The sequence below is a fragment of the Rhagoletis zephyria genome, unplaced genomic scaffold (genome assembly GCF_001687245.7).
Source record: "Rhagoletis zephyria isolate East Lansing unplaced genomic scaffold, Rhagoletis_zephyria_1.1 Rzeph_scaffold_02679, whole genome shotgun sequence".
NCBI classification, from domain to species: Eukaryota; Metazoa; Arthropoda; class Insecta; order Diptera; family Tephritidae; genus Rhagoletis; species Rhagoletis zephyria.
This window is the reverse complement of record NW_016159763.1, coordinates 5,749-19,163: the sequence shown is the minus strand read 5'-3', so window position 1 is coordinate 19,163 and position 13,415 is coordinate 5,749. Positions and strand designations below refer to the sequence as shown.

Below are 13,415 nucleotides of genomic sequence, written 5' to 3'. Positions count from 1 at the left end.
TTTAGTGCTACATTTTAATGAGTTTCATTGAAATTAGAATGACTAAAGTATTCACGCGTAACAGTAATAATTTTTTTAAACATTTATTTTACGTTTTAGACTGAAAGTCTAATAGAAGTATTCAAGTGAGCACGAAAATCAATAGATATTCCTAGGGCAAGAATATGACTTATCAAGACCCCCAATCCACAAAGGAATAGAGAATTTGGTTTCGATTTTGCCAAATTTTTCACTCTTTTCCAGCTCACCCTTTTTCTATCCATCTCTCTCTCTCTCTCTTTCTCGCTCTCTCTCTCTCTCTCTATTAAGTAATAAATTAATACACTACGAGTATAGAATAGCAAAAATCTAAACAAAGTTTTTAAAATCTCAATGCATCTCAAAAGGATTTCAAAATTGCTGAAACCTCCAATTCTGTACTCAAAGAGGAAAAAGAGAAAGAGAGGTGTTGCTGTTTTTGTTATGGCAGACTTATCCGTAAAAGTATAAATTTCCTCGCCTATCCCCTTGCCTTATCCTTTTTTGCACCTTCTCTAGGCTAACATGGCAGGGTGATTAGAAAATCTTGGGTTTTAGGGTCTACCAGAAATCCAATCGACTCCTCCGTAGAGTTTACCAGCACTTCTCCAAAGGCTTTAACGGTCTACGGCTCTGTCTCGTTGGAAGGGCTTGCTAGATTTTCCAAGAGATTGGGATGGTTAGGGGTAATCTAGGAATACTATTCAAGTTGGATTAAGGGCGCATTCCAACTGTCCTTTTCTGTCTGCTACTGCAAAGTTTTTCAAGAAATTATCTCATGGAAGTTACTCTAAAAATGGAGAGCCCACAAAACTTGGGCTATGTGTTTGGAATTTGCAGTTGTGAAGGCATCTTTTCGAAATTTTTATACAAATCTTCACTTTTAGACAGTGTTTCTTGTGAAGAGTTCTTTCCTACAATGTAGTATCAAAAATACTTCTTAATGAATTGATTGCACTAACAACTTATGTACTTACAAATATCTAAACAGTAGCAAATGCTTACAAATTTTTCCTCGCCTAATTGTTTTTCTCATTTTCTTTCTACTTGTATTATTGTTGTTCTTTTTGTTTTCATTGTTTAATAAAGTTATGCGTGGAATGTTGCCTTGGTTCAATCGCATACTTGGAAGCAAAAGATACTTAACCGGTTATTGACTTGCGCGCACAGTTACTTTCATAATTCCATAGCTCACAATCAGTGTGTCATTGTATTGATGGAGTGGTTATTTATTCGTATGTATGTATGTATTGTTTGTTGTCTAAAAATTCCAGAATTTAATCTCGATCTTTGCTAAGCAATTCAAGAAACCTTAAAAAAGTAGCATCCAACAATCTTTTATTGATCACCAAATTTTATTTTTTTTTCTAGTATTCATTTTTCACTTACCAGAGCTACATTTGTGTATTCTTTCATGTTACCTTTACTAATCGTATTCTCTTACTCTTACTCATTAAGTTCATTACCTTTGTGGTTACCTGTGTATGATGATGACTTCTGGGGAAGATCAGTCTTGAACGTATGCTTGTGCCGGGCATTGTGCCTGCTGTTGTTGGTGTTGGCACTATTGTTGGTTGCTGTTGTGTTATCAACGGACTGCGCGTCGATTTGACAGCCATTTTTGCTGTTGGATTTTTTTGTGTTTGTTTGAACTATTTTATGGTATTTCTGCCGCAGTCGATTTATCGCACGGTTTTTTACTTAATTCGTATCTTTTGTTTTTGTTATTTTTTCTACCTTACACTCGATAGCACATTTTCGGTAATTCCCAAAAATTTTAACTGCTCGATGATTTGCGGTTTCTTCCATTTAATTATTTTGCATTTTATTGCATTTATCTTATAGATAAATGCACAAATACTTTTTTTTTTGTTTGAAGAATGTTTCACTTTTGGAAAAATCTTTGATTTATACTGGTGTTTGTACTATTTTGTAAGATAACTATGAAAGAGAAGTTGTAATCTTCGAGATGATAAGAAAACAGACGCGTTGGCTGTATTGGTTCACTTGCTTTCTGCTAAAAGATGTGTTAGTAATTCCTGTCCTCAAAAGACGGAAATTTGCTCCGTTGCGACCATTTTCGTCTAACCTCAATTTTTTTCGCCTTGCATAAATAAACTGCATTTAGTAGATCGAACTTACCTAGGCTATTGAGGAATACCATAAATTTGCTATGTAAAGATGGCAGGTTAGAAGGCTTCGAAACGATATTAAGCGCTACCACATGAGTTCCTATTCGGCTGTGCCCGGCGAGGATTCCTATGAGAACCTACAATTAGCGCTTTGCCCATTTGAGAACCTCCTTTGACAACCAGTGGTCGACTAACAGCCACAAGGACTTTCAAACATTGCATGTGGAGTTTTGCATCCGACACTCATCGTTTGTTACGTGTACTCCCTATGCCAAAACTTCCGAGAATACACTCTGGAACACAAGTCGGCTTGATTGTGAAGTAGTCCGAGACTAACGACGGAGAGGTCAGGTATTTTCCAACCAGTTTCGATCGCACCTGATTGCCGCTGGAAATACACTGCAGAAATCCGGAAGTCCAAACGTGAGATTATAGAGGAATTCATGATAGAACAAGCCTTCTCTAACTCTAGACCACTTGTTTCAGTAGCTTCACTCTGTCGTTCACAATTTTAGGGGAATGTATGGACATATGTAAAGAAGGATCCAATCGGTGCCAGCGTTTTACCCGTAATGTCTGCGGGTACTACGAACACGTAGTGATCAGGATTAGAGTACAAGTCGCCCAGAAGGCGACGCTACTTGGATTTGAACAAGTACGCCCGTTTGAACACCTTCTACCTTCTTAACTAATGTAGACGCCTCTAGTAAATTTCAACAGACAGCCTAATTGGCTCGACCATGATTTCATACAGTTTATGCCTTTTTTACTCGCTTCTCATTAGCTTACTGCCTAGAGTCACACCCAAATATTTGACCTTGTCACTAGACGAGAAAATATTTTTAAGAACTTCATAGAACCAATGTTCAAGAAACCAGCTACATTACCAGCATGTTACTTAGTTTTTCGAGGTTTTGGAAATGCATGGAGTAAGATTATTAAACAAAAAAAAAATCAATTCTTTCAAAATTTTCTTAACCCTCTGATGACCAGCGAGCAGTTTACCCAAAAGAGCAAACATACTCGCAAGCTAATTGTATGAGCTTCTGAGTTTTTGATTGGTTTTCTCTGAGTGATCCGTATATACATTTTTCTAAGAAATATCTTTTATTTTAAAAAGTTATAATGAAAGTACAAACAGAATTTGTTTATTTCAAAATCATCTAAACCTTTCTGGTTCCTTTTTCTTGGGCTAACGGTTGTAAATTTATTTGTGTATTTGTACTTGGAGCTTTTCGGCCGGTGTGATGAAAATAAAAACTTTTTTGCTTATTTTTTTTTGCACTTAAAGGGTTAAAGTAAATAAGGCTGGGATTCGATTCAGTAAAATTTCAATGAAGTTTTAACAGCTTTACTAAACACGAAAAATTCAAAATAAAATTTGGCAGTTGAGCAAAGACTTCGAGGACCCGAGTATTTTACCATTTTAAGGGATACTAAAAATGTATCTAATAAAAAAAATATGCAATATCTATTTTTTCGCGGCTTTTGTCTATCCAAGCTTGATGGTCGAAATGTTAAATAATCGTTGTCACTTACTATTTCACAATCAACATTTCGAGTTGCATAAGATCTCTAAGTATTTCAATCGTCAATCGATTCCAGTAATCACATTGTGACACTTTTTTTTATTAGTGGACGACCGCTTTAGCCTTATATGGCAATCCCAAAGCGCTACTACATATACACAAGCTTTAAAATTGACTTACATTTATTCATTCATACATCCATTTGTATGTATGTATGTATGTTTGCATGTAAGTACGATTGCCTATAGATCCATTAAAGATTTCCAGTTTAAATTCAAGCTTACGAACTAAGCCGCCAGTAAAACCGCAACCGCGCACAAAAACACGCTGGCGTCTTGTTACGACTAACGGCTGGCTGCGTGGGCTGCCAACAGCAGGTTAGCCAGAAAAACGAATTGCACAACTATCAAGTAAATGAAACCAAAAAAAAAAGCGCAAAAGGCATTAAAAAGAAGTAAGATGCTAACAACATTAACCAAACAATAAAAAAAGCAACGCCCATACATTCTCACTTCATTTGGGTTATGTTTTTTTTTCACTGCCAAAGAAATGTCAATAAACTTGCGAAAGCATACACTTAAAATCCTCAAATATTGACTTCGAAAAAGAGTCTTAAAATGGTTGCTCTAAAAAGCAAAAGAAAAAATTAAGTACTCACTCAAAGCCACCTTTTAAGGCCATGCGGAAATGCAATTGCACACTTGCAGGCCATAGAGTCAATTGGCCATAACGCGCCGTAACGCGCTGACGCACTGTGTCGACCTCAATGCAAAAGACACAAAAAAAATCTAAATACATACACGGCTAACTTGGGTATTGAGCATTTGCGCATGCGCTCTGCCGTCACCGAGCAAATAGCCTCTAACATAAATGGAAGGAAGGAAGAAATGAATGTTTGCCCTCAGCGAAATGCACGCTATAATTGTTAAATACAAACAAACAAACAAACAAACAATCAAGAAAAAAACACCAACCATTTCTGAGTGCTAATTTTGTAAAAATTTTTACGCCACAGGCGGCCTTAACAGCGACTTCGAACGGAAGTTGCAATTTGCACGTGGGCGGCAGTAATTTTAATGTCAAACGCTGCACGATTTCAACCGTCGCGTCTACTTTGCTGATACGACTTGTTTGACATCCACTAGTTGTAAGTAAATAAGTGGTAAGTAAGAATGCGTAGGTTTTCCGGCGTCACCAATTTATGCACATTTAGCATTCGCTTATCTCTACATATCTCTCTAATGTCGCCTCTATCTAATTATTTTCGATAGCTGGAGACTTTGTTATTAGTGACAAGTCGGTAGCACGAAAGTCAAGGTTTCTGACTGTAATTATGTAAGTGCTTGAATTGGTCTGATGTTATGAAATTTGAGTCGACAGAGGAGTAGAGAAGCATGTGTAAGAAGAAATATTTATTATGGGTACAGAAACAACTAGTTTTTCGAGGACAAGCCACTCGAAACCTTCATAAAAGTATATAAATGAGCAAAACAGAGATTTTAGGACAATGGCTAATGTTGGGATTTCATTTCATTTAATGAAGGTTAGCTGGCTTCCAAAAAAAAACATTCCGAGCATTGACTAAGTTGCCTTTGAATAGGACGATCAAAAAAACTGCTTTTGAGAGTGTTTCGAGCTGTTTGAAAATCTTTCGTCACGGACAGACCAAGCGCATTTTACGAACATACTCACCGTGTCCATTATATTTGTTGGATTACTTTAAAACTTTCCGACCTAGGTCGCAAATTATTATGGAGAGTTATTTAGAAGATAAGCATCCCATATTATCTTGATTTCCTCTCTATGACCTGTGTCTATAGTCTTTCTGGAAAAGTGGACCACGCGTATATGGCTGAATCTGGTCTTTAAGATGGAAGGTGTTCAATATATAGAGTATAGATATACATAGGTCACCGCCCTGGTGGATCACCACTTTAAGCTGGATGGGTTGGGAAGATTTTCCTTTGTTTTCCAGTAGAACAGGTTTAATGCTCCTAAGGCAGCCAATCCACATGGGCCAGTGTTTATTTATATATTAGTGGCGTTAAATATCGCGGTGGGACGGAAGTAACAAGGCTTCAATTGCTTCCCTAGGCTGGTAGGCCCCCTGGGTGTCAGTTATCGCATCGCCTTACATATTTTCCACTTTTTAAGTGAGGTTGCGACACTCTGATGACTTCCGTGAGGTGCTAAGTTTGGGCTTCAAAAATTCTATATTGAGGAAGTACGAGATACATACATATGTATGTGTTATCTTTGAATCTTGTAGTCGATGGAAAGGTTTGCGAATGATTTTTGTTCACGAAAGAATTCTCCGTCACCTGGCCAGGTGAGAATTTTTGAAACGGTTTCTTTGTCGTCGAGCTCAACTAACGGATTGGGTTCGGACTAAAGGAGAGGGGTGCCAGTTGAGTCGGATTTAGCTGGCATGTGAAGTGGTGGTTGGTGTCATGAGGAGATTCTCCACATGCCGGGCCGGGAATAGGTAGCTGTTGAGGCGGCGTTGATAGCTCGCTATTTTGTTTGACTTTGTTCAACTCAGTCAAAATCTCTAAAGACCTTATTCCCTTATAAAGCCAGTTCGAAAATGCCGTATCTCATAATACTTTTCAACAACGCCCTATTTCAGGATTTGATTGAAGAATGCCCTATCTCAGAATTCGGTTCAAAAACGCCCAATCATAATGTGCAAGTCCATTCTGCAACTTTCTCTAGTTTAAATATTTACTCGTATTAATCGGCTGTCTTTCTGCATATTACTTCTTGCCTTTTCCACTTTTTTCTGGGAAAACTCATGTTTTAGAAATTTCAAATATGCATCTTATTTTACCTGCTTTTCACTTTAAGTTCAATATATGTATTGTTTACAACTCATTTCATTTTTAGTGATCCCATTTGGTACTTTTGCAATGCACCTAAAATATTTACGTTTGTGAAATTCCATAAATGCATTTCATGCTTCCCATCTCAAATAAATAATAAAGTACTTAAAATTCTTCGCTGCTTCTTTTCAATCAACCAAACCAGTTCGCTACAAAACATATCCATTTAAGTGGATTCTGTTTGTCAAAACACCATGCCGCACGCAGCACACTTTTGCAATGGCTTCCCTTTTGCCAACCATTTCTTTTGCGCATTTCAAAACCACATTCATATTTTGTACATACTTCCTACAATTCGTTAACTTGACTTTTCACAATTCATTAGCCGAAAATATTTTTCCGCACTTTGCTCTTCATACCATTAAAAAAAAGATATTCTCAAACAAAAGTGAGTGAAATATTTATCTCGAGTAGGTGCGCTATGTACCTGCCAATCCTGCACGTAATTTGCACCTTTGCGTTTCTCTCACAAACACACCCAGCCCCCCACCTCCCACCTTTGTTTGTTTATTTATTTTGTTAAATTACTCTGCTATTTGCGTAAATTCTGGCTTATTTCTTTCGCTTGTTTGTTTTTGTATAATCGCCTTTGTTTTTTTTTTTTGCTACGGTTTTTTCCCTGTCAACAATAGCGATAAACTTTTCTTATTTCTTAAAGCACTATGTACTCAGTCCGTCTTTTTTTCACAGTCACTGTCTTGGCTGTTGATTTACTTAGTCGTATGGGTCGGTCGGTCGGTCGGTCGGCTGGTCGGCTTCTTTATGACGTCTTCGATAATACTTTTCCGTTTTCATATTGACTTTTAAGTGCATTGACGTCTGTAAGTGTCGACTTTCCGATTTGGTTGTTGATATGCAACATTTGTTTTCTTCTACATACGCAAAGATTTCTACGCATATCATTTTATTACTATTCTCTAGGCATTAACCCATTGACTATGCTTTCTTTGTTGACATTCCTTGTATGTACTCGTATATGTAAGTATACTTTTGTTCCCATACAGTTGGAGCAGAGATAAAGGACGTATCGCGAGAGTACAAAGGTTTCAGTGACACATTGTTCATATGCTACATATGAACGGTTCAGAGTCCTGCTGCTTAAAGATTTCCGATAAAAAAAGCTGCACTCGAATTATCTTTTTGTTGAATAGACTTCCGAAAATAATGCATAGATTCATACAGAAAATGTGGAGCTAAGGGATTTCACAATAGAGCAATCGATAGGAGATTTCACGCCAGAAATTAAAGAATATTTATCCTTAATAACTTCTTAAGCAAGCCCACAGCAGCAAAGTAAATCATCGAAGAAAGTCGAAGACTCTATGAGTAGAGTTCAAGAGCTTATGTAAAAATCTAGCGGGTTTGTGTCACTAAATTCTGTCAGACCTGCAATGGAAGGCTTGAACAGAATATCAGCTGAGCCTACACGATGGCAGGGCAACCGCAGTTGCTTAGGCGTATTTCTTCCTGTCTAAACCTCTTATTTTCCCGCCGCTGTACCACCCAGATTAATGCAACGTTCCGTAACGTTCTTTCCACTTTGGCGAAACAAATAGCCTGGAAGTAATCGGTACAAAACCAAGGACCCTAATCGCCGCCTGGCTGTTCAAAAGAGCGACGTTTGTTATCAGTCCATCTGTCAAGATTATCTGCATGCGTCGTCGATAGCAAAAAAATTCAGTCTGGAGAACACTTGCTGAATCTGAAAGTCGCATAGACATTTCCTTCTAAAGGTCTCTCGAAAAAGGGCCTGCCGGTGCCAAGTGACAGATCACTTCTGGCAGCCGCAGTAATCGTAGCGCAGGCTGACCTTTGCGAACAACTTGGCTCTGAAGGTAATGGGTAGGTTCAGAAGACGCAGCAGTTGAGCGCAATCGTTTCTAAAAAAACAAACAGTGATCGTAATGCGTCTTCTGAACGGCTTGATACATAATTGACAGCTTCAAAGGCTGTCTCAAATGACCAGAAAAATATTATGATCATCTAACACTCAACTGTTCAGTTGATCAGAAGTACACAACAACGCGTTCTTCAGCAGGTGCAATCGCAACATTTACTGAGCTGTTGCGCCTTCTGAACGTGCCCAATATGACTCCAAAATATTTAGCCACAGTGAAAGAGAAAAAACGCGTAACACAGAAGGAAATTTGGAATTTTATCCCTTGTAGTAATTGGAGCGCAAAGCGTTTGCTCGGTTCTAGCGCCGCCTTGTTAGGGGGATTGTTTTCTTTTTTACGTTTATTTGACGCGCCAATTTATGGGAGGCTGTTAGTATAAAATAAAAACATTTCTTCTTCAGTACGCGGAAAAAACTCATCCACAAATTATTTTCACGATACGCTACTGAACTCGACCCTAGAGTACAGAGTGGCTATCACTCAGCTAGTTTAAAAGTTTGTTTATTTGCTTCGAGCGATTTGTCACTCTGGTGACAGGCAATTAGTAAATCATTGCCATTTTGAAATCACACACTCGTGCAAACCCTACATTCACTTAGCGGCATTGATCACTATCAGAGGAAGGCGACTTTCTCCATCTGGCTTTTGAGTGATAAATTCCGGTATGGCTACTGTGGTCTCATACCATTTGAAGTGGAGAAGATTTCATCCTAATATTTTCACTAATCCAGACATTTCCTGCAGTACTACGATGGCTAAGCTGCCTAGGTCTACGTAGAAATAGTTTCCCAGAACTTGAAGCTGTCTTTGTGGTGCCAGACACTCACACAACTTCTGCAGAGCGTGCGGAACTCAGACTCAGACGAAGACTTAAAGTAGACATTTTTTCTCATGCCCTCCTCCGATTGCTCATTTCCCGAAACATCATTATGCTCTGGGACTCAAGAAATGCAGGACGAAGTCTTGTCCGTGAGATTGTAGGAATTTTTAAAATCGTTGTTGGCCTGAGAGCCTGGACCGCACGCAGTCAAACAATAAATGCTTACTAACCTCGGCCAGGGAAAAAAAAATTTCGGTAATCTGGAAGTCTGTAAATCAGTTTCCGTTCCAGATTTCATTTTGGATCCATCTGTTAAAACTGAAATTTATACGTTGCGGTATTAGATTTTAGTCACTTCTATGGCCAAAGTTCATCTCTGAGACGGTCTTATCGAATTAATAAAAAAAAAACAAAACTCGGACACTCTAGTATTAAAATTTCGGCGGAAGTATGTTTATAAAACGGAGCTTTTCTTTGAAGGCTTTGATGCGACTCTATACAAAACTATTCGAAAATGTCCCCTAAGGCCTTTCACCAAGACTCCGATTCAGCTCATAAGGCAAAAATTACCCTAACTGGCTCATAAATCGCGAGCCTAACAACACTTCTACAGTTGATTGATCATGGTTCTATGGACTATGGCTCGTTGCCCCAAGGCTTTGTGATGGTTAAAAAAAAATATTCCAAAAAAAAACGTAATAAATCTCCATCAGAAAGTAGTAACAAACGAGCTAAAGCAAGAAAATTTTGTGTTTATGAAGCATTTTAAAGTAATTTTCTTATTGAAATAAGCAAACAACACACCTACATTCAAAAGCACACCATTTAAGATTTCCATAAACGAAACTAAACAAAATTTCAACTAAGTAAAAAAAAAACAAGTTCGCCGCCTGGCGCGGTACACAATCCACTGTAAATAAATAAAAAACGATTGGATCTGGAATATTCTAGTGGGTTCCATTGATAACACTAAACAGCCAACTACATACATACATACATATGTATGTATGTACTGTATTAGGAGTATGTAAGTGTGCAATTACTATAGTTGAAATCAAATTAAAAATAGTTATTTTTTCCTACAAAATTGCTGGAGACAGGAAGGTGCATGCGGGCGTAGGTATTCATGCACAGTAAGTGTCAGTCAAATCGTATAGCACATTTTTTTCATATTTTGAAAATATTTTGTTTTATTCAAATTTTATTAATTTTTAATAGAAATATAGTTTAGACTACAAAAAAATCCATAAAACTCAAAGTTTCTAACTTTGTGACGATTAAAAAAATCGTAAAAATTTTCATACAAATTTCACATTTTTTTCAGTATTTTTTAAATTTTTCTAGGTATGCAGTTTTAAAACCCATTCAAGTCTAGTGTAATTAAGTTCAAGTTGTAAGTCGTTATAAAATACCGTTGATTTTTGAGAATTTTTTTTTGTCAAGTATGTTGTCAAGAAAATGCGCGTGAACAAAAAAAAATTGCCAAAAATCTACGGTATTTCGTAGCGACTTCAAACTTGCGCTTTGTTATACTAAAATTGAATGGGCTATCAAACTGCATACTTAAAATTCTGAATAAAAAGTGTGAAGTCCTGAGGAAAATTTTGACGATTTTTTTTGTTAATGGTTACAAAGTTACAGTTTATGCATTTTGTTGTAGCCTAAACTAAATTTTTATTAAAAATTAATAAAATATAAATAAAACAAAATATTTTCAAAATATAAAAAAAAAAAAATATTGTGCGATTTTGACTGACACTCACTGTGTTTTTATATGGCAATTTAGATACGTTTCCACGCCTGGCAGTGCATGAAAATCCACTTGGCTAATTTTGACTGATAATATAATTTAATATTTTTTTATTAGGCATATACATGTATTTACGTATACACATGTATATCTATATATCTTCAAATTTCTATGCCAATTTGTTTGTTTGCTTCTTTGGCGGTTATCAGCCCTACTTAACTTTTGTACAACATAGATTATTAAACGACTCAAATATAAGACTGTATAATTTGTATATGTGTGTGTGTAGGAAAGTGTGCAAAAATTGAATGGAGATAAATACATACAAATGTAAGTACATTAGAGCGTACCACCTTACAAGCAAACAAAAAAAGTTCGCCGTAAACCTCCGAGTCTTTAAGTGTCTTTGCAAGACAATTTCGAAGAAAATATTTTTTATTGCTGAACCCATTCTGCAATAAAATTTTTTTAATTGTTCTGCTGGAATTATCAAAATACTTCCTAAGCCAAAGTCTGAAAGTTTTTGACAAGTTTTAACTTACTGATATTAGGGTGGTACGTAAGTGTGGTAAGAACTGAGACCCGATGAACTTTAGACTAAAAAATGTTCTTCTTGAGACAAAAACATCGATATATCATGCTTTAACAGCAGACTTTTAATGCCAAAGATATGTAGCAAAATGTATAATTCGCAAAGAAAATTTAAAAATTTGGAAATCGTCTGGCAAAAATATTTTAAACTCAGGGGTGTACGGTGAACTTTTTTTCCGATACGCTCTAATGCTCATACAAAGTCTTATAAAGCGAAAAGTGGTTAGTGATAATTTTTTGCGATGTTTTAAAGTTCCATTATCAGTTAAAGCGATTCGCCGTAATTCTTAGAAAAACCATAAAAAATATAAAATCTAATAACCAAAAGCACTGTTCGTTTCAACAGCTGATACGCTGGATTTCAAAGCTAATCGCAAGTGAGCTAATTTAATGCCGACGCGTCTGAGTTTAGTTAAAAATAAATTAAAAATTTTATTTTTAAATTATTTACGCCGATTTCTTTTTTATTTAAATACATTTTTTTTTCTCATTCACCTTCTTTTTGTTGGCTGGCATTTACGCAAGCATTATTCGCAATATTTTTGGTTTCACTATTCTTCTATATTCACTTTTTTTAGATATTTTATGTGCGTATAAATATTTATATATGCATATCAACGACCGGAGCGCTCTATTGATAAAGCAGCTATGTATTGTAGATTTTTTTTTTTTTCGTTTTTGATTTTCAGAGTCAGATTTTTTTTAGTATTTCTCGTTTCGCTTATGCTTTTTAACAACAATAAAATAAGAACATTTGCCACGACTCTTATTTGATAGATACAGACATTTTTCAGACACTATTCGACAGGCTAGGAGCCGCGCCTACTTTCCGTCGACCAGCGAGCGCTTCACCGCACACTTCACTTCAAAGCGCACGCCTTGCTTGCTTTGCTTTAGCTTCGACTGCAGGCGCGTGTGGTTTTATCTGCGTAAATTTATTTACTCTTCTACTTAGAAGCTTCCAAATCACAAAAAAAATCACTTTTTTCTTTCAAATTATGTGCATTAGAATTTTATTTTTCACTTCTTTTTTTCTTCACTTTTAAGCGTAAATTTATTTGATTTTCTTTTTTTTTTCTCTTCCGTAAAAATTATCAACTTTTTAGCCACTTGTCCGGGGACTTGCACTTATCGCTGCTGTATCGCACGTTCGATCGATCACTTTGCTTTTGAAATTATGTACTTCTATGTATCTGCTCGATTCGCCGCTGCTCTACACAACACTCGCTTGTTGGCTACTTGGTTGCTGCGTACGCACGCGTCTCTTGCGTTGAGTGTTCGAAACAAGACTGAATGCATCCAAGTTGCGGTGGAGCGCTTTGGAGCGCCCGATCGTGTGGCTTCTATGCCTGTGGCTGGCTGCCTCTTGGTCGTCTCTTCTGCGTTTCAAATTCTTGGCGCTCTCGCGCGCGCTTAATGATTGCTGGCTGGTCTCCGCTGGCCGTTCTGAAATTTTTCGAAATTCTCCTTCTACGAAAGATCGCCCGCACATAAAACACGTTGCCAACCAAAATTTGTAGTGTGTGCTCTTTCGTGTATGTATCTATGGATGTGTGTTTCGGCGCGCGCGCTCTGCCCACACTACGTCCGTCGTATCTGTGTGTGCATCTCTAAACATGTTTTTTTTTACATATATCTTATGGCCACAACAGTGTCCATAGTTGTTACTATCATGTCTTCTACTTGTTCTTATGGGTCTTCCCTCCATTCGGATTCGAATTCCAAATTCTTTTTCATGTTTTTTGTGGTTTGTCGTTGCTACTGTTGTTGTACGCGTTGCCTGCGTACACGCGTC

The 13,415-nt window shown here is 37.0% G+C and overlaps 1 protein-coding gene across 1 annotated transcript in view; it reads right to left on the bottom strand.

The window, feature by feature from the left end:
* LOC108367424 (sterile alpha and TIR motif-containing protein 1-like) overlaps positions 1-12,999 on the bottom strand; it is a gene marked incomplete at its 3' end in the record, with an annotated part of 64,735 nt that extends 51,736 nt beyond the window's left edge. The window contains exons 1-2 of the mRNA XM_017622030.1: positions 12,116-12,999; positions 1,485-1,943 (exon numbers count right to left, since the gene is read on the bottom strand). Of these exons, the coding sequence (XP_017477519.1) occupies positions 1,485-1,637 (153 nt within the window). The remainder of the gene's footprint in view (positions 1-1,484; positions 1,944-12,115) is intronic.
* Positions 13,000-13,415: the final 416 nt, after the last annotated feature.